The following is a 26,514-nucleotide window of genomic DNA, read 5'->3' on the forward strand; positions in this document are numbered from 1 at the left end:
TGCTTTTGCTGGGAATCACATGCATCCCTGTGCCTTTTAACGAGGTGAGGGCTCCCTCCAGACACACCTTTCCTTATTCTGTCCATTGGAAATGTTAGAGTTAGGATCGCAGTATATACAGAGTCTCAATAGTAGGAGCATATACTGTATAACAGAGTCTCAATAAAAGCATGATTTTGCTGGGTTTCATGTGCATCCCTGTGCCTTTAAGGGGGGGGTGTGCTCCCTCAAGGCACACCTGCCTTTAACTTATCCATTGTTATAGGTGCTCCTACTATGGAGAGAGTGTGTGTGTGTGCGCGCCCTCTGTATGTATGTAATGTAAACTGATAGAGCGATTCAATTCGGTTGTTTGGCAGGCTGGCTGGTAAGTGTGCTGGGAAATCTTTTGTTTGCAGTGTGCATTGCCCTTCCATGTGCACATTGCTGCAAAGGCTAGTTACAGGTTGGGGTGGTTGCCATTTGTTTTGTTCATAGTGTACCTGGCACATTACTAGTAGAGCAAAATTAAGGCATTCTGTTTCCTTTAACAGCTGAGATCACATCGACCTTTTAGCTTTCCTGAATTGGACCTTGATTTGCCCTTGAGCTGGACGCCTTGCCTCAAGGGAAGATAATACCTCTCCTTTTGAGGCGTTTGATCAGGGTGACACCTTATTGGGTGAGATTTCATCCATGGTTAGGGCTGCTCTGGCTATGCTTATTGAGATGTACATTCTTGTTTACAATGGGAGCAATTGGAGTCTGCTCACCCTAGTAAGCCTGTCCTATCTCAATCTGGGAAGAATTGTTTCCCTCTGCCACAATGCTTAGCCCAACAGTATCCTATTGAGGGATGTTTGCTTGTAAAGTAGACATGATCTGACAGGTGCACTTTGACAAATTAAAAAAATCTCACATGCGGAGGATGCTCTGGCTCTAATGCTAGTCAGCTAAGCTCCCTCAAAAGCACAGCCTTGAGTAGTTGTCCATTTGAAGGCATAAGTCCTGTATAATAATATACCTGTTTGAGCTTTCCTTGGATAAGTATATCAAAGTAATCACAAGGGGTAAGTAGAGCAGTGCCTCAACCAGTAGGTCTTCATCTCCTGAGGTTAGGAAGGGTTCACTTCATCCCTCCCAGTATATTTCGGTTTTGAACTTGGCATTCGAAGACTTTGGAAGACATGTCCTTCCAAAGCAACTCTACCCGTCTTGAGTAAGGGGACGTCTTTTTGCCTTTTTGTCCCTTCAAACTCTGATGCCTAGGTTTAGTGTGTCATATTTTATTTTTTTATTTTTTTTTTTTTTTTTTAAGGACTACGGTCCAGAGTTTCACATTCTGGTTCCTGTCCTGGTGAGCTGATCTATTTGCTGCTGTTCAGCAGCTCTTATCTCAAAAGCTTGTCACCTTTGTACCATAGCAGAAAACATTCTGATGCTTCTACTCCAAACCTGTTGCCGGATGAATGAAGAATTCATCCCCTTCTGGATCTGCAGATCATCACCTTGTTCCTATGCATTCAAAGTACTGTACTTCATGGCAAATACCAGCTTGGTCATTGCCTCCCCCCTTCTAGGGTATGTTTGGGCCTGAACAGGGTTTTTTTTTTTTTTTTTGCCACATTGCTAGCAGCAGTTACTGTAGTCAGTCAGTATTACCCATGGGTCTCCCTTACCCTGTCTATGGCCCCTTTGTTTTAACATGTTTATCCATCACTCGTCTTTCCATGGGACATGTGGTCGACACACCACATACTCATTCACATGGGGGGCCTGACATCTGGGAGCCCCCTTGTTAAAGAGTCCTTTCAGATTCTGTTAAGTCACCACTCCACAACCACTGGGTCAGGGTTGTTGGGCAGAGGCTCTTGTTCTCAGCAACATGGAAATGAGGTGCAGGGGCAGAGCTGCATGCTCGGATAGTCTCAGAGTCTGGTATGGATTTTGGGGGAGAACCCCACACCATTTCTTTAAATAAAACAAATAAATGGCGTAGAGTTCCCCTCAAAAGCCATTCCAGACCAGAGTGGCCTAGTATGGATTGGGGGGAACACTTTTTTTTTTTTTTCTTTTTATAATGCCAGCGCTTTGTTTACATTGTTGTCAGTGGGGAATTCCGCTGACAGCAGATGAGCCATGATTGTTAAGGGTGCTGCAATCACCTACTCCTTAAAAACCTGCTATTCACAATGAATTTATGTATCGAACAAATTATTACCTTTTTCTGATTTAGTTGCCATTTGTTTCTATGCCAATTCGGATACATCTGACTCTTTGAAATGAAATTTTCATTTGAAAAACAAATCTAATCAAATCACACATGTCTAGTAAACACTGATTCTTCAACAAAGATGTATCTAGCAAAAATAAGCTATACTACAGTTTGTGGATTAATGTCCCCATGAACTGTTCCATGAGCGAGGAGAATGTATGTTTATCTAGGTCTGTCTATTCTGCTAGTTAAGAGACTGTGCTGCTGATGGCTGCAGTGGAATAATGTCCTTACAGGATGTCTTCAATTTACAAGCGGACCTCAATGCACTGTGTAATTGGGCAACTATGTGGCAAAAGATTTGCATATAACATTATTCATCATGACATTCAATCCTAGTGATCACATTCAGGTTGGAGGTTCATTTGCAACCAAACATCTCCAGCCTGCAGATGGAACTGTGCCTCACACTTGCAAGAGGTACCATAAAAAAGTGCTAATAAACCCAAAAGCAAACAGTATATTGCAGCTTACCAATTTTTTTGATGTGTTGGCTGCATTGGTTTTCTTTATTTTTTACTTTTATTTTCACCTGGTGGTTTGACCAGCAAGTCTGTTTTTCAAAAGATAAAACTCTCGCTTGGATGTAGCATTTAGAGTGATGAGACAAACCATTTACCACTGAACGGTGCCTGCAATGCTCACGTTTTATTTACTAAAACCTTTATCCCAAAAGGCACAAAAACTGCTGCTGTGACGGATTATAAAGTATGAGCTGGGGTTTGGCTTCAATTTGTTACTGTATTTAAATCTGCTAGCACTCCCCTCCTCCCAGACTGCCAATACTGCTGTCCATAGGTGTCTTTGTTGCTCCTTTATCCAGAGTGGGGACACTCTAATATAGGAGGTGTGTTAAAGGCCAGATCACCAGGTAAAAACAGAGGGACTAAAGCCTAAATGAAAGAAAACTAATGCAGCTGTCACATCCAATGATTGATAACCTGCAATATATTGCATTTTTTGGGTTTAATACTGCTTTAAGGTTTAAAAGATCAACTTTTATTTATAAATAAAAAGATTTTGTTTTTTTTTGTATTGCAACTTTCATATTTACTTGCTATGTCAAAAGCCAAATTCTGGGCGAAAGCCTGATGAGGTTCATTTTTCTCTAAATCTGTTACTTCAAGCAGTATGCTCCTTGTCAGCACATGAACTGATTGACTTGTACTGCTTCTTCTTCTCACACTCCAGCTCTGTTGTACTGAGACTGCAAGGTGCTGATAAGTCAAATTCAGCCACAGCTTGTATTGGGGGAAAAAAAAACATTTAATGCTTAATGAACGCAGAGCTTTATTAGATTGTCTTTTATATCTGGCTTGAATTCGGCTTTAAATCTGTGTTCTAAATAAAAATGCTACCTGTAGAAAATGTAGATTTTATTTAGGTGAGGAAATTATTTATTTCAGGTACTTCTATAGCACCATCAATTTACGCAGCACTTTTACATATATATATATATATATATATTACATTCACATCAGTCCCTAACCCTCAAGGGGTGTACAATCTAAGGTCCCTAACTTACATTCATACATACACATACTAGGGCCAATTTAGACAGGAGCCAAGTAACCTGCCAGCATGTCTTTGAAGTGCAGAAGGAAACCGGAGTACCCGGAGGAAACCCACGCAGGCACAGGGAGAACATGCAAACTCCAGGCAGGTGGTGCTGTGGTTGGGATTTGAACCGGTGACCCTAGTACTGCCAGGCAGAAGTGCTAGCCACTGTGCTGCCCTAATTAAACCTAAAAGTTGTTGTTTAAACAATGCATACAGATGCTTCAAATGTTGGGCATCCCAGCATCAATGAGCCCTGGCCACCACTAGGTTTAAGTAGTTCTCCACCCACAATTTTTTTTAATAGGATATGGGAGTAAACCTGTGCTGGGTATTTATCAATCTGTCTTGTTTCCTCTGGAAGGTTTCCCCCCAGTCTTTCCCAGTGAAGGAGTCCTATTATATCACAGCCTTTGCTGCCATCTACTGGATAACTAGAAAAAATTGACTGCAATAAAATATTGGGCACATGGTACAGTCTTACTTCTCTATATAATTTGTTCTATTGCCGCTTGAGGGTTAGGGACTGATGTGAATGTACAATATATATACAGTGGGGCAAAAAAGTATTTAGTCAGCCACCAATTGTGCAAGTTCTCCCACTTAAAAAGATGAGAGGCCTGTAATTGGCATCATAGGTAGACCTTAACTATGAGAGACAAAATGAGAAAAAAAATCCAGACAATCACATTGGCTGATTTGGAAAGAATTTATTTGCAAATTATGGTGGAAAATAAGTATTTGGTCAATATCAAAAGTTCATCTCAATACTTTGTTATACTGTATATCCTTTGTTGGCAATGACAGAGGTCAAACGTTTCCTGAAAGTCTTCACAAGGTTGGCACACACTGTTGCTGGTACGTTGGCCCATTCCTCCATGCAGATCTCCTCTAGAACAGTGATGTTTTGGGGCTGTCGCTGGGCAACACAAACTTTCAACTCTCTCCAAAGGTTTTCTATGGGGTTGAGATCTGGAGACTGGCTAGGCCACTCCAGGACCTTGAAATGCTTCTTACGAAGCCACTCCTTCGTTGCCCGGGCAGTATATTTGGGATCATTGTCATGTTGGAAGACCCAGCCACGTTTCATCTTCAATGCCCTTGCTGATGGAAGGAGGTTTGCACTCAAAATCTCACGATACATGGCCCCATTCATTCTGTCCTGTACATGGATCAGTCGCCCCTGTCCCTTTGAGGAGAAACAGCCCCAAAGCATGATGTTGCCACCCCCGTGCTTCACAGTAGGTATGGTGTTCTTTGGATGCAACTCAGCATTCTCTCTCCTCCAAACACGACGAGTTGTGTTTCTACCAAACAGTTCTATATTGGTTTCATCTGACCATATGACATTCTCCCAATCCTCTTCTGGATCATCCAAATGCTCTCTAGCAAACTTCAGATGGGCCCCGACATGTACTGGCTTAAGCAGGGGGACACGTCTGGCACTGCAGGATCTGAGTCCCTGGCGGCGTAGTGTGTTACTGATGGTAGCCTTTGTTACGTTGGTCCCAGCTCTCTGCAGGTCATTCACTAGGTCCCCCTGTGTGGTCCTGGGATTTTTGCTCACTGTTCTTGTGATCATTTTGACCCCACGGGGTGAGATCTTGCGTGGAGCCCCAGATCGAGGGAGATTATCAGTGGTCTTGTATGTCTTCCATTTTCTAATTATTGCACCCACAGTTGATTTGTTCACACCAAGCTGCTTGCCTATTGCAGATTCAGTCTTCCCAGCCTGGTGCAGGTCTACAATTTTGTTTCTGGTGTCCTTTGACAGCTCTTTTGTCTTCACCATAGTGGAATTTGGAGTGTGACTGTTTTGAGGTTGTGGACAGGTGTCTTTTATACTGATAACAAGTTCAAACAGGTGCCATTGATACAGGTAATGAGTGCAGGACAGAGGAGCCTCTTAAAGAAGAAGGTACAGGTCTGTGAGAGCCAGAAATCTTGCTTGTTTGTAGGTGACCAAATACTTATTTTCCACCATAATTTGCAAATAAATTCTTTCCAAATCAGCCAATGTGATTGTCTGGATTTTTTTTCTCATTTTGTCTCTCATAGTTGAGGTCTACCTATGATGCCAATTACAGGCCTCTCTCATCTTTTTAAGTGGGAGAACTTGCACAATTGGTGGCTGACTAAATACTTTTTTGCCCCACTGTATATGTAAAGTGCTGCATAAATTGACGGCGCTATATAACCTGAAATAAATAAATCTCACATCAGATAAACAATTCCATGTTAAATGCATACATGCCAAATAACATGTAACCCTTACAGGTGTTTCTTACCTCTGACAGAGATCACAATTCTCCCAGACAATGCATTCATCTGCTTTTCTCTCCAGAAGGATGAAGTCATGTTTGTTTGGTCATCACCCAGGGTCATGATGTACCTTCCTGGATTAAAATACTGACTCCGAGAAGACACCTTAAAATAGTTCTAAATGCTGTTTTTTTTTTACCTTAATACATTCTCTGTATTACACCCCCGTCACATCAAAGCTGATTTTGAAATCATGCGACTTACAGTGAAGTTGCACGATTTCAATATCAGGTGGCCTGCAGATTTCAGTTGCGATTTGCAAGACATCAGACACAGATGTCTATGCAAATCGCAACAAAAGTAGTGCATGTACTACTTTAGAAATTGGTGCGGCTCCGACCAAGTCAGAACCGCACCGATATGACCGCTCTAATAGTGGACAATAGGGTGCGACTTGGCATGCCATTTGCAAGTCACATGGCATGCAAATCTCATGCCAAGTCGCACCCGATGTGACTGGGGTGTTAGGGTAAATAACCTTCTGAGTGCAGCTCCCCATATACAGTTGTGCTCAAAAGTTTGTATACCCTGGCAGAAATTGTGAAATTTTGGCATTGATATTGAAAATATGACTGATCATGCCAAAAAAATGTTCTTTTATTGAAGGATAATGATCATATGAAGCCATTTATTATCACATAGTTGTTTGGCTCCATTTTAAACCATGATAACAGAAATCACCCAAATGGCCATGATCAAAAGTTTCCATCCCCTGGAATGTTTGGCCTTGGTACAGACACACAAGGTGACATAAACAGGTTAAAATGCCAGTTAGAGGTTAATGTCCCACATCTGTGGCTTTTTAAATTGCAATTAGTGTCAGTGTATAAATAGTCAATGAGTTTGTTAGCTCTTACGTGGAAGCACTGACTAGGCTAGATACTGAGCCATGGGCATCAGAAAAGAACTGTCAAAAGTCCTGCGTAACAAGATAATGGAATTTATAAAGATGGAAAAGGACATAAAAAGATGTCCAAAGCCTTGAATATGCCAATCAGTACTGTTAAATTACCTATTAAGAAGTGGAAAGTTCAGAGATCTCTTGATACCAAGCCAAGTACATGTACAAGAAAGATTGCAGCCACAAATGCCAGAAGAATTGTCCGGGATTCAAAGGGAAACCCATAGGTAACCACAAGAAAAATACAGGCTGCTCTGGAAAAAGACAGTGTGGTTGTTTTGAAGGAGTACAATGCGGTGATACTTGAACAAAAATGAGCTGAAAGGTCGAGGTGCCAGAAAGAAGCTTTTACTGCATCAATGACACAAAAGGCCTGGCTAGGCATGTCAAGGTGTTGTCAGGCATATTGTAACCGGGCTTTTTTGTGGCATTGGTGCAGTAAAAGCTTCTTTCTGGCACCTCGACCAAACAGCTCTTTTTTGTTCAAGTATCATCGTATTGTACTCCTTAAAAACAACCACACCATCGTTTTCTAGAGCAGCCTGTATTTCTTTTGAGGTTGCCTGTGGGTTTTTCTTTGAATCCCAGACAATTCTTCTGTCAGTTAATGCTGCAATCTTTCTTGGTCTAACTGACCTTAGTCTTGGTATCAAGAGATCCCCGAACTTTCCACTTCTTAATAGGTGATTTAACAGTATTGATTGGCATATTCAAGGCTTTGGACATCATTTTATGTACTTTTTCATCTTTATAAAGTTCCATTACCTTGTTACGCAGGACTTTTGACAGTTCTTTTCTGATCCCCATGGCTCAGTATCTAGCCTAGTCATTGCTTCCATGTAAGAGCTAACAAACTCATTGACTATTTATACACTGACACTAATTGCAATTTAAAAAGCCACAGATGTGGGACATTAACCTCTAATTGGCATTTTAACCCATGTGTGTCTCCTTGTGTGTCTGTACCAAGGCCAAACATTCCAGGGGATGGAAACTTTTGATCATGGCCATTTGAGTGATTTCTGTTATCATTATGGTTTAAAAAGGAGCCAAACAACTATGTTATAATAAATGGCTTCATATGATCATCATCCTTCAATAAAAGAGCATTTTTTGGCATGATCAGTCATATTTTCAATATCAATGCCAAAATTCCACAATTTCTGCCAGGGTATGCAAACTTTTGAGCACAACTGTACTTACTTAACTGAGCCTGATTATGATCCAGCAATGTGCACAAGAGAAGAGCAGAGGGAGCGGGAGGCAGGACCAAGCCACGCTCTGTGTGTCAATGAACACACAGAGCAGGGTTCAAGAGCAAGCCTGCATGAGTGCCTCCAGAAGCAGCTTGCTATGGGGGCACCCAGCAGGGAGGAGGAACCTGGAGTGCAAAACCATCGCACAGAGCAGGCAACTATACCATGTTTGTAAATTTTATTTTTTTCTTTAAATAGCAATCATTTTACAGTCTGATCAATGGGGGGGGAGACTGAAGAAATGCTTCCTCCTGCCTGCAGCAGACTCATGACATCAGCTCATCCTAGTCAAAGTTACTGACAGGAGATTAAGGGTCGATTTCTATCACCAAAAGGTGGAGCTTTTCTGAACAATGATATTGTTGCTGTATACTGTGACCTGTTAGAAATGTATTTTATGAAGACAAGTAAAGTTACTGAACGCTCCGATGTAAGAACGGCCAAACATGCATTCTGCTGACAACTTCAGGAACACAATGTGCAAATAGGAAAAGTGACACCCTACTCCTGTCAAGGAAATTAGAATATTTTATTGCCAAAACCAAAACTTTTACCATGTACACTGTATCTGTTATGCCAAAACATCATGCTTGTCAATCGTGATCAAGAAAACCAAGTTGTGTGACCTGTATCAGCAACTGCGACTCCATCTTTCCCCCCCTTGAGCCCTCCTTCCCCCCACGTAATAATACGTCAAACATTATCTTCCCACAATCCTTTGTAACACAGTGACCAACACAGCATGAAATATATCAAAAAAGAAAATACATGGTGTCTGTTTTCTATTTTTTTTATCTTTTAAAACATTTTTCATTTTTAACCCCTCCCCCCTTTTTATAGTACTCCTTGTAAAAACCAAAACCAAAAATAAAAAATAAAATACCAGCATAGTGATTATAAATATTATATTAACAGATAAAATGACATCTCGATTGTAACAAACACAAAAGGAAGAAAAAAAAAATATTATTTTGCAAAGACTGCGCAAAGCACAATACGTGGATTTATACAACGCAAGGAGAGGGGGAGGAGGAAGGGGGAGTCTGGACACTTTGGTGAGGGGAAAACGGTGACAGAAAACTGTAAATAAATAAATAAATACAAAAGGAAAGCGGATGTCTTAAAAATACAAGTTGACCGACATGCAAAGGGTGAAGGGTAGCGTTATTTTTTTTTTTTTTTAATTCCTAAAATTGACAAATAAAACAGCATGGCGGACACAAGTTTGGAACGTTATAGGCACAGGGCTTGCCTGGCGCAAAGGGGCGTCAAGCAGCAGGAACAGAAGTTTAATGATGACTGAGGATTAAAGAATAAGTGCACAGGAGATGAAATAAAAAAAAAAACAAAACCCCTTGCTGCTCAACTGACCTTTATAAGCCATCGGACAGAGCCTGCAGTCCTAACCTAATTTACTGTATTTTTTACCTTTTCTATAGGTCAGGCACTCCTTGAAATCTCTGAACAGGTGAAAAGAAAAAGAAAGGGAAAAACTGTTTCCATGATTTCTTGTTATTTAGGCATCCGTGGTATACCTCCAGATGTATGTTAGGCCTCGTTCACACAGTCCCAATGCATAGACAATGCAATTTTTGTCCTATTGCTTCAGTTCACACCAATGTACTGAGTTGGTGTGCGTTGAAAGAAAAAAAAAAATTGGACATGTTGCATTTTTGCACAGCGCATTCCAACACGCTACCGCCCATAGAGTTAAAATGTTAGTTTCACTTTACTGAAAAAATATAAAAGGTGAATTAATGCTGTATAAACCTCTCCCCAACTTGGTCCCCACTGTACTTACAGTACCTCCAGGAATGCTGAGCTGTCAGTGCTCAAGGAGCCAGTTCAGTGGTCTGGGGATCTGAAATCTCCCTCTTCTCTGTGCAGCACTTCCAGGACCAATCAGAATGATTCATTGTGACGGTGCTGACAAGTCAGAATCACTCTGATTGGTCCTGGAAGTGCTGCACAGAGAAGAGGGACTACAAATCCTCAGACTGCTGGTCCGGCTTTGTGGGCACTGACAGCTCAGCATCCCCACAGGTAAATAGAGCAGGGTACCTGGGGGGGGGGAGGCATACAGTGTTCACCTTTGTTCTCCTTTTACGTTTTTTCTGGAAAGGCGAACACTGACAGCCATTTGCTTTGGCTTTGATACATGGAGAGCGAGAAGGAGGCCTCTAGAGCCACTCTCAAAAGAACTCTCAAGAGAGTGGAGGCTTTTTTTTCAGGTTATGATAGTTTTTGAGTTTAATTAATTCCACCTACAGTGGATGCCAGTTTTATGTTCAGGACTAAAAATTAAACATTAAAAACAAAAAAACAACTTAGGGGGGAAATTCAATAAAGCTACTGCACCACTTTTCTGGTGTTAATCCCTCTTGTTACTGCACTGCACCAAATCCATGAAGCATGTGCAAGACTTTTGGTTCTGACAGCAACACCTGCACCAAATTCAAGCAGTTCTAAAATGTGCCACTTTTTCATTGTGTCGCATTGCATGCGTTATTTCTATCATGTGTCACATTGAATGCACCAAATTCAGAAGTGGCGCTGATGAAGACCAATTTTCTTTTGACGTACAGAGACAGATTTTGCGAAAGTGTCTCACATGCATTCTAAAAGTGGGGCAGCATGAGCCAAATTCATGTACAAGTCCTAGAAAAGTAAATGAATTTGGCTCATTCTTCACCTCTTTTAGAATGCATGAGAGACAGTCCCTGAATTTCATAAAGACTGTGGTGAAGAATGTGCCAAATTCATGTACTGGTCTAGTACGTAAACTTGGCTCATGCTGCGCCACCTTTACAATGAATGTGAGACACTTTCGCAAACTCTGTCTGAGCCAGTTTTTCTCTCTGTATGCCAAGATAGAGTTGGTCCTAATTAGCTCCACTTTTGAATTTGGTGCATTTAATGCGACTCAATATAGGAATGGTGCATGCAATGTGACACAATGTAGGAATGGTGCATGCAATGTGACACAATGTAGAAATGTCGTATTCAATGCGACACAATGTAGAAATGTCGCGTTCAGTGCGACGCAATGCAAAAGTGGTGCATTTTAGAATGACCTGAATTTGGTCCAGGTGTTGCTGTCAGAAACAAAAGTGTTGCCCATGCTTCATGAATTTGGTGCAGCAGCTTTTTTGAAATCCCCATTATATTTTAAAAAGGGACATAAAATAATTTAAAAAAATTTGCAAACACTAAAAAATTACAATTGACCAAAAAAATGTTTGATCCTAAAGCGGAGTTCCAGCCATTTTTGTGTTTATTAAAAGTCAGCAGCTACAAAAACTGTCCCAGGGTCCAGGGATCTTCTCACCGGTGCCGTTCCTTCTCCTCTTCTCGAAGGAGCTGGCATCTCAACTGTGGGCACCAGGCTGTGACTGCTTGCAGCTTCACAGCCGGGTGCCCACTGCGCATGCGCGAGTTGTGCTGAGCCTCCTAATTGGTCCGGCAGTCTCCTGGGACCTGTGAACGTTCCCAGAAGACTGTGGGAGGGAGGAGGGGGCTGAACTGAGCCGCAAGTGGGAGTAGGTACTTGTTAAAAACAGGTACCTGCTCCCCCTTCCTCCCCAAAAGGTGCCAAATATGGCAGTGGAGGGGGGAGGAGGCAAATAAGTGGAGCTTCCACTTTGAGTGGAACTCCGCTTTAAGTCCATGCTCTTCCTGTATGTAGTATAATAGGGACAGCCCGTGAATCGGTGTAGTACTATAGGCAGACTGTTGGCTGGGTGATTGGAGATCGTGTTGGATACATCTAAAGAAATGCCAAGGATGTTTTCTTGGATCTTAACTAGCAGACCACGGGGTTCTCAGGAAGTTGTGAAAGGACAGCAGGAAGGAGGAAAAAGGTTGTATTTGTTTGGTTTGCCCAAATATACTAAATTAGTTAATTTTTGTTGTGCTAAAAGTGCACTTATTCTTTAAGCAAACTTTGTAATATTGTAGCATTGCTTGTGTGTCTGTAGTGTTACTGGAAACCGTGAAAAGGGTACAAAACACACTGTGAGATTTCCTATATTTCAACACAATTTCTTTCAAGGGATTGTGTCATTCCGAAAACTGCTTTCTAGGCATCAAAAGAAAAACATTCTATAGTTACAACCGAGTAAGAGGTTTAAAAGGTAAGTCCAACCAAAACCAGTTGTTTTCAGTAGACGCTGATGGAACAAATTATCTGCTGCCAAATATAAGATCTAAGGTAGTCACATTACTTTTGCTGCATTCTCTGCAATGTGAAAACTTGCAAAAGTGATCTCACAAATGGCGTCTCTGATCAAAAGATGGATTAAGGCAGAATGAGGCCCTTGGCAAGGTAGCAGCTTTGCTGTCCTCATGCCTAGGACTGACATTGATAAGGTTTGCAACAGACACAGAGAAGTAGCCCCATCTGCACTGTCATGGCCCCTTCAGTTTTCACCTGCCTTGTGCAATGACAGGCAGGTGCATAGCTTTGACCAATTGCACTGTAACCATGTCTACTGCATGAAGAATGTGGCAGGGAACTCTGGACATCCATTGGGCCCCTTGGACCCTTCCTAGGTTGTCTTGTGGATGACCCAGCTCTGTTTCAGATATTTAAAGAGCAAGAAGGTAATTCATCCTGTCTGCAGTCACCAAAAACAGCAATACCGGCTGGACTTTGCCTTTATTTGTAAACACTTTCATTTTCTCTCCAGTGGAGGTCACTGTTTCCACCGCGGTACAGGACATCCAGCCGCTGACCAATTTCAAATCAACCTGGACTGTCATCTGGAGTTTAGATAAAAGTAATGCAACTAATTAGAATCCTAGTGGGATATCATTACTTGTTGCCAATTACCTCTGCATTATTCTCTCCTTGATCACATACAGTGGAGTTGAACATTCTTTCATCTGACAGGAGTTACTTAAAAGTGATCATCTGGGGATACAGTTTCTTGTACAACTTGCTGATCTGACAGACAGCAAAGGTGTACAGGTAAAAGCAACAGATAATAGAAAATAAAAATAAAAAAAAAACAAGGGTGATCTAAAAGGTTCTGTGTGGTATAGCACTCAAAAAGGTCATTTCCTGAGAAATGTAAAGTTCATGGGGAACTGCAGCCACCGCACCGCAGTGCTTTCCCCAGCCCCCTTTTGAGTTCCACATGTTTCCACTGGTTCATAATTAAGGAACAACAAGAGCAGGAGAACATGTAAAAAGGTATGTGCTGACCGCATAGGAGACATTTATCAAGCAGCCTCTTCTGTGGGCCCTTATGATTCTAATTCCACTTTGTTAAAAGGGTCTCTTCAGTTTGACTTAAGCCTACTCTCAGAACTCAGCTCCACTCATTCATCAACCCTACTCTCCAATGAAAGGACCTCTTTGGCCAAAATGGGTGCTGTCATTGGACAAGGAGATGACAGGTGGCAGGGCTTACTCACAAAGTCAAAAAAGTCAAGTCCTTGGTTACATAGTGAATTTAAGATCGGGGCACACAGAACACCTAGAAAGGATGACTACTCTCAGGAAGGACTTTAAAATTTTTTAAAATGTCTCTCAGGGTGACTTCAAAGGAGCATTGTCAACTTTATTTGTGGAGGACCCACCAACTGTCAGGCAAAGCATGAAGTAGCTGCTCTCTGCCTAAAAAAAAAAAAGAGGATTTCTCGGACCACCAGGGTGATCTCTAGTGGGCAACCTTAGCTGGCAGCATCTTCCACCGTACTAGCTGAAAGTGTGTACTCCCTTTATCGCAGATACGAATGTGGATAATACGGCGTGGATGAGTATAAATGACTTATGAGCGACCGTGTGAGTCAAACTTTAAAAATAAAAAGTGTGATTGTATGGTAAGTGTTCTGTTAAGCTGGTTTATCCAATAGCAATCATGAACGCAAACAATCCATCATTAAAATTACAGAATCTCTCTTTCTTTCTTTTTTTTTTTTTTTTTTTTTAAATATGCTCTATTCTCAGAGGAATACATCATCCTTATATATACATATGCGATGTACTATTTAGATTAAACTCTTTCATAGTAAAATACGTTACTGATGACACAAGGTGGGGGAGGGGGTGAGTGGACAGCGGGGGTAACATTCAATGTCTGGTAACGCACCTGACGTGAGGTCCCGCAAGAGGGAGAGGTGGCACAGTGCTGATTCCTCAAAGTCTGAGGGCTGCTACTGGGGCCGCACTGGATCCCCCCCCCCCCACCTCCCATCCCACATTTCCCCACCTCCCATCCCACATTTCCCCACCGTTCTCCCCCAACATGGTTGTTTCCTGTGTGCACCATTTTTGAGCTTGTTGCTGCCTTTCCTTGTGGCTAATGAATTTTATGGCGACAAAGCCACATTGTAAACTGTGTGAAAAGCAACCAATTCTACTAGCTAGAAGGTTCGTTCCACAACAAGCTGCCTCCTTACGAGTCCCAGGCATCACGGTGCTGCGTTGTTGGGCTGTGTAAGATATCGGGGGGCCCCTCCGCGTCAGTCCTGGACAAGTTGGAGTTTAGGTGGCTCTTTTTTTAAGCAGCAGTGAGGGGCGTGAAGTTCATGCGTCCCAGCTGACATGGTCCGAACTTTCTAAGGAACTGCTCTTGGTTTTGTGAGGGGACACTGGGCTCGGTGGGCTGCTGAGGTTGGAGCTGTTGGAGGCCGTCGAATGTCTTGGCGAGTCCGAGTCCTGATGACCACAAAAAGAAATGAAGCGATTAAAAAGCAACTTTAGACAACAAAACCCAATCTGCGAATTTCTGATGCTACATGAACAAGTATAACCATTAAGGTTATTGTCAGTAAAGTCTAAAGGAATCAAAAACTCTTCCAACAGCATCAGTGTGTAGTGCAATAAAGCTTTCTTAGAACAGAAGGTATTCACAGGTCTTATTCCATCAAATATTCCAACTCCAAGGGGATTATCGCTCATTTCCAAACAATGGGCAGAGCCATGCAAATCATTCCTTTAACCCCCAAACTGTCAAATGCTTATCCAGAACTGCTGGTTTATAGTGTATATACAGCCAAATATTACAGTGTTTTGAATAAGTGGCTCCAAAATATAAGACTTTATTACCATTATACACCAGTGGTTCTGAATGCGAATTTGGTTATCAAGGCATACAAAATAATGTGCTTGGCTCCTCTAACTATCCTATATGAACAATTATTTCTCTTATTTTTGGATAAGTGATGGATTTAGACATGTGAGTCCACCAAAGTTACTTTCAAGTTTCACGGATATGTTGAATTGCCAGATTGAGCAAGTCTTTCAGAAGGCCTTTAAGTGATCATGCAGCTTGCAGTTACAGTGAAGAAGGAACAAAATTAAATGTAATGTGATCAGGCAATAAGTTGCCTGCAGTATCACCAACGCAGGATTAGATGTTCCCAGAATACCAGGTTTCTGCTATCAGAGAGTTCTGCACACCAGGACTAGATGTACTCAGGTCACTGCTACTAAAAGGTTCTAAACTGCCAGGAGGATTGAGTGTACTAAGGTCACCACTAACAGTGGGTTCCACAACATCAAAGGGTTCTACACCATCAGGAGGACCAGGTGTACTCAGGTCTCTTCTACCAAAAGGTTCCACATGGCCAGGAGGAACATATGTACTGAGATTACTGATAATAGAGGGATCTACAACACCAAAAGGTTCTACACTATCAAGAGAACAAGGTATACTCTTGTCTATGCTACTAGAGGATTCTACACTACCAGGAGGACCAGGTGTACTCAGCTCCCGCTAACAGAGGGTTCTAAAACACCAAAGGGTTCTACACCATCAGGAGGACCAGGTACACTCCAGTCTACACTAATAGAGAGTTCTACACTGAAAGGAGGACCAAATGTACTCAGGTCTCTGTTACTAGGGGTTTCTACACTGCTAGGAGAACCAAGTGTAATCAGGTCTCTACTACTAGGGGGTTCTACACTGCCCAGAGGATCAGATGCACTGAAGTTACCACTAACAAAAGGTTCTACAGTACCAAGAGGACTGGGTGTACTTAGGTTTCCACCACCAGCACTTTCTACACTGCCAGGAAGATCAGGTACACTCAGGTTTTCACTACAAGATGGTTTCACACCACCAGGAGGAACAGGTATACTCAAGTAAAAAGAGAAGCTCTGGGACAGCCAGATTGTGTGCACTGAGCAGATTCCCATGCCAAATTATTGAGTGTAATTCTAACATATAGATGATGTAGTGCAGTCAAGCCATAAAGTATATCTAAAGCCAAAACCCCTTTCTGGTCTTTCTGCTGCCTGGGTCCCATTTGCTAGATTTCCTTTTACTTTCTGTCCTTCGGAAACAACATGAAGAGGAACTATCTACAAAGTGATGGGAAATTGTCTTAGAATACTGTCACTGGAACAGATGTCACCACCGAGATATTTCCCCTCCTTTCTCATTTAGTGGCAACTAAAATTTAGTATTTCTGTCATTTAATGTCCTAATGACAACAGTCACCAGGACAAACAGAAGACAAATGTTCCCAGTGGGATGTAGAAATAAAAACTTGATAGGGGTTTCCATAGATCCGCACTCTGCCCAAAATTAACATCATCATTATTGGCTTTAGATACCCTTTAAATTATAGTAATGTGAATTTACAAAGACGTGTTCGGTGAGAGGCAGCACACAGTGTGTGAAAGGCGCAGTTAGAGGTACTAGCATTACCCCCTCTAATCGTCAAGAGTAGCTCTGCACCTGTTTAAAATGTACTTCTGCCCAAGTCAAAGTTTGTTGCCTGTTTTAAGTAAACAAGAAAAAAAAAATCACCAAAGTAGCAAAGAAAACATTTTTATTTGTATGCAAAAATGTTGTAGATATAAAGTATATAATAAAATCCTAGGTAATTGCCCGTTTAGATGACAAATTCACGCCAGCCCACCATTTTCTCTTCTTTCCCTTTATTTGCTGGATCTTTAAAGTGACCCTTTCACCAGATGTGCAAATTTACAGAAGCAGCTTCCTGTAAAGGAAGAGGATGTTGACTTTCATATTGGATAACTGTGTTCCTTGCTAGGCACTGTGGTTCCTCCCACTGACCCCTTCATTTCTACTGTTACCTGTAGTGACAAAGGAGCCTCTCCAATTTTAAGTTAATCTAAATTCTCTGTTAGCCACTGCAGGCAGATTTCACACAGGTCCTCACATGTTCAGTGGGAGAATGCTTCCTGAAGCATGTGAAGTAAAAACTGGCCTACCTCTGCTTCCTTTATAATCAATCAAATTTGAGCTTCCGATGTCAGCTTAGATTTTATTCTTAAAAAAATCTTCTAGTACTGTCTGTAGATCAGAAGCAACCTGCAGTGGGTGTGTTTGAGAATTCCTCCCATCTTACAAATGGGTCTGCATGATGTTCCCAGATCACCAGGTCATTGAAAAAAACGAGAGTGGGGAGGACTTGTGCACTACAGCAAGTAAAGATAAAATACTGAAGGGAGCCTGTTTTCTCTGTATGTATTTCAAGACTTAAAGCACATGTTCCAGCTCCCAGACCTTCTCCCTCAATATATTTAAGCTGTGCCATTCCTGCTCACATGTCTGTGTTTATCTTCTCCAACGGCTGCAGCCTCCCATTATGTGTGCAGCCCGGAATGTAAAAATTTAGTGGAAGGCTGCCAACACAGCTTTGGATAGGATAGAATAGAGTACATCTGTATGTAGTAACATCTCAATCTTTGTGCTGAAAACATATCAAACGTACAGTATGTGCATTGTTAGCGCTGTCCAGCTTCAGATCCAAAGCAGGAGAATATAGCGTCATAACAAGAGTGCTGCTTCAAAGGAAAAACATGTCTAGAATGTTTCTGACAATCTAGAAAGAGAGGAGGGATCTAGAATCCTGAGCTATGTTTAAAGTAGAACTAAAGGAAAAACGTTTTTTTTCCATTTTGGGTAGCGTAGGGTAGGGTTATAACCCCTTTTTCGTTTTTTTCTTCCTGTCCCCTATTGCAGAGACTTCCCTTCACTTCCTGTCCCATAGTCAAAACAGGAAATGAGAACAAATCCCTCCAAACTGCTTTAAGTCATTGGTTGTCATCAGAACTAACATCCCCATTGGAGGATTTCCCCTCTGTTCCTCTTCTACAGTCAACTCAAAATATGGGATTTTGTTTCATTTTTATTCTTGGGGATAATGGTAAACAGGAGAAAGTGGCTCTTTTGTATAATTACAGTTTTATAGATTATTTTCTGTAGTTACAGATATTGTTACTTAAAAGCCACTGTAGTTTTCCAATTATCCTATGGTCTTCACCATGAGGTCTTAAAGACATTTCCTAGCAGCCATCTTACATCTCCTCCAGAAGACTCCACACTTATTCAGCTGCAGTTCTGTCGTCAGCCTATCGGAAACATCGCCGGTATGTTTAAAACCCTTTTCCTAGTTAGACTAGCGTGTCAGGACCGTATATTTTGTACATTGTATACACTGATTGAATGTCATTTCTTTCATTTGTAGTTTTACTCTAACTCCCCTGCAATAAAAGTTGAAAAGAGGACCTAGCACTTGCATCAATGAGGGAGGAGAGTTACTGTCTGTCTAATTATACCTCAGTCACGTGTAGTGAGGGCAGAACAGCAATAATAACATGACAGATGTTCTAATCTTTCTCTCCTCTATCCAAAAGTTTTGCCTTTAGTTATACTTTGAAGATGGAAAAGTCTTATGTGTGAACTCATCTCTCACCTCTCTTTCATATTCCCGAGCTGGGGCGTCACTTCCTTGGTCAAGTCCTCCAGAAGATAGAGACCCATCAGACGGCGACGTCATAGGCTGCCGTTTCACTCCGTAACTCCCTCCCGAGAATTCTCGCCGTAGCGCACTACCATTTTGTGAGGACCCTGGAGGCAGAGGAAGACAATTCATTACAAATGAGGTTGGTTCTGTTGGAGAACAGTATACATAGCATCTAGAGGGTTACAAATTTGTAGAAATTCACAGAGCTGAACTTTTAATGTAATAGTTGAGCTCTCACAATCTCTCATTAGATCAGTATTAATATAGACCAGAGGCCAGAGTCTCACTGCTTTGGTACCTCATTATAACAAGATGGTCCCAAGGTTCACAGTGGTGAACCAGGTATTGAAGTGGTTGAATGACCATGAAAGTCATTCAAACCAGAAGAGGAACAGATATGGCCAGTGTGTGGGGAACAACACCAGGTGCATACCACCATGAAGGCTTTTTTTTATTATTATAATAAACTAGATCTATGGCCTCCTATTAAAAAAACATATGTGCCACAGCACATAATTACAGTTGTGCTCAAAGGTTTGCATTCCCCTGGAGAATTGGTAATATACATTATGTACCATTTTTAAAGAAAACATGAGGAGCAGGCAAAACACATTTCTTTTATTTCTTATGGGATTCATATTCAGCTGTAGGCCATTACAGAATGGCACAATCATTAAACAAAGCATGGCAACAAGTAAACAAATGAAACAAGTGACCCCTGTTCAAAGGTCTGCATACTCTTAGTTCCTTATACTGTGTATAGCCCCCTTTACCATCAGTGACAGCGTACAGACTTTTGTAATAGTTGTCTATGAAACCCAGAATGCTTGCAGGTGGTATAGCTGCCCATTTGTCTTGCAAAATGCCTCCAGGTCATGCAAAGTCTTTGGTGGTTGTGCTTGAACCGCATGTTTGAGATCTCCCCAGAGTGGCCTGATGATATTAGGAGCAAAAGACTGATGGCCACTCCAGAAACTTCACCCTTTTCTGCTTAAATCACTGGAAGGCCAACTTGGCCTTGTGCTTAGGGTCACTGTCGTGCTGGAAAGTCCAAGAGAGTCTGATGCGCAGAAGAATGCAAATTGTCTGTCAGTATTTTCTGATAGCATGTTTCATTGACCTTGCCATCAATTTTAACAAGATTCCCCATACCTTTAGAGTTCACACACACCCAAAACATCAGTGAGCCACCACCATGCTTCACAGTGGGGATGGTATTCTTGTCACTATAGGCCTTGTTAACCCCTCTCCAAACATAGCCCTTATGGTTTTGACCATAAATCTCTATTTTTGCCTTGTCACTCCAGATTACAGTATGCCAGAAGCTGTAAGGCGTGTTAAGGTGTTGCCGGATATATTATAACTAGGCTTTTTCATGGCATTGACGCAGTAAAGGCTTCTTTTTGGCAACTCGACCATGCGGCTCAATCATTGTTGCATTGTGTTCCTTGAAACAATCACACAATTTTTTCCAGAGCAGCCTGTAGTTCTTCTGAAATTACCTATGGGTTTTTCTTTGTATCCCGAACAATTCTTCTGGCATTTGTGGCTGCAATCTTTCTTGGTCTACCTGACCTTGGATCAGTATCCAGTGATCTCAAAATGTTCCACTTTTTATTGTAATTGAACAGTACTGATTGGCATATTCAAGGATATCTTTTTATATCCTTTTCCATCTTTATAAAGTTCCATTACCTTGTTATGCAGGTTTTTTGAAAGTTCTTTTCTGCTCCCCGTGGCACAGTATCTAGCCTGCTCAGTGCATCCACATGAACGCTAACACACTATTTATACACAGGCACTAATTGCAAATTAAGAAGCCATAGATATGGGAAATGAACCTTTAATTTACATTTTAATCTGTGTATCACCTTGTATGTCTGTATCAAGGCCAAAGATTCCAGGGTATGTAAACTTTTGATCATGGCCATTTGGGTGATTATGATTTAAAAAAGGGCCAAACAACTACAGTATGTGATAAAAAATGGATTCATATGATCACTGTCCTTAAATAAAAGACAGTTTTTTGGTATGATCATTCATATTTTTAAGATCAATACCAACATTTCACAGTTTCTGCCAGAGTATGCAAACCTTTGTGCACAAAGCACATCTGCATTTACAGTTTTCTCTTAGTCCCCCTGCAAAGTCCTACAAATACCTGTACATCCTGCCAGTGGAGTCCACCTAATGCAGCTTCCTGTGAGGATTATGCAACAATGCTGATCTGCTTATGAATTCAGAACAGAGCCGCCACTCTCATGTAGGTTGTGCCTGCTTACACTACAGCAGGATGGGAAGATGTTGCAGGGGGCGTGGCTTTTAGCATTGTTCCTGCTGATTCACAATCCTTTATCTTGTCAGTTGGCGCCTGGCCACACCTATCCCTACTCCAAGTTTGCTGGATGGACAGCATTGCCTTGTTACTGAAACCTCCATCTGTGAGCTGCAGTGCCTGGGAGGGAGAGCATGTGAGACGCAAGTTTGTTTTTTGTTTTCTTTCATTTTATAAGGTTTTTGCAATACATAGTAACTGGATTTGGGACTTGTTCAGACTGCTGTGCAGGAGCTTTTAACAAGTGCTGGGCTTTGTAAAAAAAAATGAACTAGAATTTAGCTTTGCTTGTACAGATATTATAAAATCCAATAATAACGTGTATGGTAAGCATTAGGTTTCTGAAGAGAAGGCACTGGCACTATGAGATAAGGCACTGCGACTTTTTAAGTCAATCCTGAACAAAATTGTGAAGCCAATAAGGCCAGAAGCATTCTCCAAGCGCTAGTAGATTGGCCCCCTTATTAGCTGCAGAGAACATATTCTGCTGTGGCTGCTGTGGGCAGTTAACACTTACTTGCAGCGAGGCCACTGCTGGCACTCATTGACCGGCCGGGCTCGCCGCGCGACTTGGTGATTGACGGAATACTGACAGAACCACTGAACATCGACCGACTGTCCTGGCTCCGGGGATTCTGTATGCGGTAGAAGAAAGAAAGGTCAGTCTGCTTTACCACTCAGCAGGTCAGGAGGACAAAAGACCAATATCAGCTAATAAATCAAACCAAAGCGGCACAAAGGAGCTGCAGACAATAACAAAAGCAGAGCCTGCAGCTTCCCCTCCGACAATATGATGACAGCAAAACCCCACAATGACGCTCCACTCAATCACAGCGCAACACAATGAGCACAATGTAGGTGATGGGACTTCTGAGTGCAACATAACTGAATGATGGAAAAAGTGTGGACTGTCTGAAAAGATGCCACAAATATCACTCATCGGATTAAACTGGCGGTGGTTTGTGGGCTCAACTAATATTCATATGTCTTTAAAGCTGAACTCAAGACAGGTAAAAGAGGCAGGAGCAGGCAATCAGCTGTGTGGCAGCGCTCATTTGCCAACAGGGAACATGCTAACAGGAGGAGACAGCAGAGTGACAGATGCGATCAGCAGTCTGCTGCTTCTCCTTTCACTGTCCAGTCAAAGGATAAATGAGGGACAAGACCTGTACATGTTACTAAACTGCAGCACAGAAAAACCAGGTCTCCAGCACGCCCAGACAAGACTGTTCTGTGTGGCAGAGCTGTGTAAATCACAGGACTGGATAGACAGAAATACAAATTTTTAGGCAGGTTAAACAGCTCTCAGACATATATTTTACTTATGTTTAGCCTGAAGTTCAGCTTTAAGTCAAAATATTGCACCTCAGTATGGCCAACTCAGCACACGAAGTGTCATAGTGCAAATGATTCTATTGTCTCCGGGAACACAGAAAAATTATTAATATTATTCTGACCTGCTCATCACATAGGAATACATATTTTCACATTTTAAAGTGCATGTATAGTCAAAACCTTTTCTTTTCTTTTAGATAGAGTAAGGAGTTGTTAAAGTAAACTAACGGCAAACTTTTTCTTTTAGATTTGGATTTAGAATGGTGAGGGGTTAGAGCTATTGTTTGGTTTTTATTGCTCTCTGTGTCCCAGACAGGGGGAGTCACGCTCTCGAATTGTCCTCATCACCAGGAATGACAGGGTAAAACCAAATTTTTGAAACACAGATGGCAAAAAAAAAATTTTACAGGGGTTTTAAACATTTACATCTGTGTGCTGTAGTGCCTTACCATGCACATGTGCTGCAAGACATTGCAATTAGTGTGCTGGGGTGCTTGTCAAAATAAACGGCAATGTAACACACTACTGTAAACGCACAGCAACGTGTATACTGCAAAGAAAAGTAAAATGTGTGTTTTACAGAGCGTTAACGCAACACACAGGTGTGAAGGGGCCTCAAGTGCCTGGCTTTTTCCTCCTTACACATCAGCAATACAAACATAGCAGAAGTCCTAACTCAGCTCTACTCCATCCAAACTTAAAGCATAGCTAAAGGAAAAACTTTGTATTTAATTTTGGATAGAGTAGAGAGGGTTTAGAACATCGGTCTGTCAGCTCAAATTGCTGTCTGTGCCCCTATTAGGGAGATTCACCTTCTTTGTTTGTCCTGTTTATCATTATCACCATGATTAAACGTGAAAGAAAATCACTAAATTTGGATTGTCACCAGAACAGGAATTAAGGGGAATTCTTTCACTAGGGATACCAGGACTGCTGACCCTGTTGACAACAATGGATTCCATCCCCTAGGAGGGGTGGGTGTCTCTCTCACTTTAAGTTGTGGCAATGGGGTAGAAAGTAAAGGGAAATCTCCCCAATTGGACACAGATGACGAAAAAAGAAAAAACAATTAGACAGGGGCTATAACCTTCTCTTACTCTATCCAAAATGGGGAAAAAAAGTTTTGCCTGTAGTTCTACCTAAAAAAAAATACATTTCAACTTTTCTAAAAATGGAGCTAAAAATGGTTTAAAAGTCTTCAAAAAGCTGCTTGAAGTTAACTGAAAGCTTTGTAAATGCTTTATGAAAGTCTGCTGTACACATCGCTCTTAGACAAGCTGAGGCCCATGTGAACAAGGCCTTAAAGTGAACCATTATACCCCTTCATGAGCAAAGCACAAGTTCACTTTAATACATGAATTAAACACATGACATGAAAATCTCTTGACAGGCCTGAAATAAAAATTCAGCAAGCCCTGCCATGTGATGTGGTCATAAGAGAAGACATAATGGAGATTCCCTCTAAATGAATGATCTGATGACGAAGGGTGCTGGGTGACAGAGCAGGCACAATGGCATGAAGCATGGAGCAGTGACAATGAGAAGCCAGGCAGACCACACAGGTTAGTACAGCGATAGGGCTCGCCTGTGCATACCCTGTGATTGGCAGGGGTGCTACTGAGAGACGGGGAGGAGTAGGAGGAAGAGGCAGGGTGTGCGGGTTCGGAGGACAGGAAGTTTTCAGCAGAGTTTACAGTCATGTGATAGACGTGCTCAAAGTTGCTCGGAGTGGAGATCAGGCTGGAGTGATGGCGGAGGGGGGATGGATAAGGGGACCTCGGCTGATAAAGAGACAGAAAGGAAGACACAATCAGCACAGGGAAACAGCAATCCCTTTCCCTGTTAAAGGACGTCCCATGAGGAAGCAGAAACACTAGGGCTTGAAAAACCTGAGGAGACACACAAGACAATGTGGCGGGGCTCCAACCTACTTCACTGTGCCGTGCAACAATGTGATTTGAAGAGGAATTTAAAGGGACCCTGTTGTTAATTTTAGGATTTAAATATCACAGTTCCCTGTAAAGAACATACATTGGGGAAATAATTATTTGATTCCCTGCAGATTTTGTGAGTTTGCCCACTTACAAAGAAAGTAATGGTCTAAAAGTTTTATCATAGGTGTACTGTAAATGATAGAGAAAATCCAGAAAACCAAAATCCAAAAAAAAACCACACAATACAAATGTTATAAATTGAGTTGCAGTTCAGTGAGTAAAATAAGTATTTGATCCCCAAGCAAAACATAACTTATTACTTGGTGGAGAAACCCTTGTTGGCAAGCACAGAGGTAAGACATTTCTTGTAGTTGGTAACCAGGTTTGCACACATCTCAGGAGGGATTTTGGTCCACTCTTCTTTACAGATCTTCTCAAAATCCTGTCGCTTGGGGCCTGTATATGTGCCTTCTTGAGGAGGGGGACCTTGCAGGCGCTGCAGGATTTCAATCTATGGCAGCGTATTGTGTTACCGATGGTTTGTTTGGTGACTGTGGTCCCAACTACCTTGAGATCATTCACAAACTCCTCCACTGTAGTTCTGGGCTGATCCCTCACTTTTTTCATGATCACCCTTACCCCATGAGGTGAAATCTTGCATGGAGTTCTGGACCAAAGGCAATTGATGGTTATTTTGTATTTCTTCCATTTGCGAATAATCACTACAACAGTTGTCTCCTTCACACCAAGCTTCTTGCTGATGGTCTTGTAGCCCCATTCCAGCCTTGTGCAGGTCTACAATTTTGTCCCTGACATCCTTTGACAGCTATTTGGTCTTGGTGAGGTTTGAATGGAAGAAATATTCTGTGGACAGGTAACTTTTATACACATAACATGCTGTCGTTAAGAGCACCTTCGTAAATTGATAGGACTAATCTGTGTACCACATGAGCACATAGCCAGTCTGTGGGAGACAGAATTATTGTTGGTTGGTAGGGGATCAATTACTTATTTTACTCACTGAACTGCAACTTAATTTACATTTGTATCATGTGTTTTTTCTGGATTTTTGGTTGATATTCTGTCTCTAGAATTTAAAATACACCTATGTTAAAAATGATAGACTTTTAAATTCTTTGCAAGTGGGCACATTTACAAAATATGCAGGAGATGAAATAATTATTTTCCCCACTGTACATATTTACTTTTTTTGCTGCTTGCCATTCCATTGAAGAAGAATCATTCACTGAAATCTCCCGGAAAACTGACATTTCCATAAGTATGGATCTCCTGGGTCCCCCGCAGCTCTCCCTGGTTCCTCCTGCTGACCACCATGTCTCCACATCACCAATCAATGGCACCACAAAGTTACTAATTCACTCCTTTGTTACCCCTTGCCTCAACTAATGCAACTGCCTCATAATTGATCTACCTCTACATAGGATTGCCTTTCAGTTTATCATGAATGCTGATTCCAGACTCATCCACCTTACCAACCGCTACTAAGAGTACCATACAAAGACAATCCTGCACCGATATATATCATCACTCATCTCAAAATATCACCCAAACTTTCCCCTTCACACCTCCAAAGATCTCTTACTCTCTGGCTCCTAGTCAACTTCAGAACTTCTCCAGAGCCTGTCCCATTCTGTATGTAAGTAGGTGGTAGGGGGTGGTCCCCTTTAGTGTGCCTCCTTCCCAAGGAACAGGTTGGGAGATGGATCAAACTGGAGAGCAAGAAGAAGAAGTAACAACAAACTGCTGTGCTGCTGTTCTTCCCTCTTGTGAGGAGGGCAGGTTACCCCAGGAGCCCTTTCAGTAGACCCATGGAGAGAGAGAGCTCCAGCTGTCTAATCCAGACTTAGAAGAAGGTTTTGGGAGCTGGTCTA

The 26,514-nt window shown here is 41.8% G+C and overlaps 1 protein-coding gene across 5 annotated transcripts in view; it reads right to left on the bottom strand.

The window, feature by feature from the left end:
- Positions 1-8,800: 8,800 nt before the first annotated feature.
- CDC42BPA (CDC42 binding protein kinase alpha) overlaps positions 8,801-26,514 on the bottom strand; it is a 364,329-nt gene continuing 346,615 nt past the window's right edge. For 3 of the 5 annotated variants that reach the window (XM_089685105.1, XM_089685106.1, XM_089685107.1), the window contains 4 exons: positions 24,284-24,469; positions 21,871-21,988; positions 18,968-19,122; positions 8,801-14,954 (listed from right to left, as the gene is read on the bottom strand). In XM_089685105.1, coding sequence (XP_089541231.1) covers positions 14,823-14,954; positions 18,968-19,122; positions 21,871-21,988; positions 24,284-24,469 — 591 coding nt within the window. In that variant the 3' untranslated portion in view covers positions 8,801-14,822. The remainder of the gene's footprint in view (positions 14,955-18,967; positions 19,123-21,870; positions 21,989-24,283; positions 24,470-26,514) is intronic. The other 2 variants (XM_089685108.1, XM_089685109.1) reach the window with 1 other exon arrangement.

Source organism: Staurois parvus, unplaced genomic scaffold (genome assembly GCF_062004578.1).
Source record: "Staurois parvus isolate SC_StPar_1 unplaced genomic scaffold, SC_StPar_1.0 ptg000362l, whole genome shotgun sequence".
NCBI lineage: Eukaryota > Metazoa > Chordata > Amphibia > Anura > Ranidae > Staurois > Staurois parvus.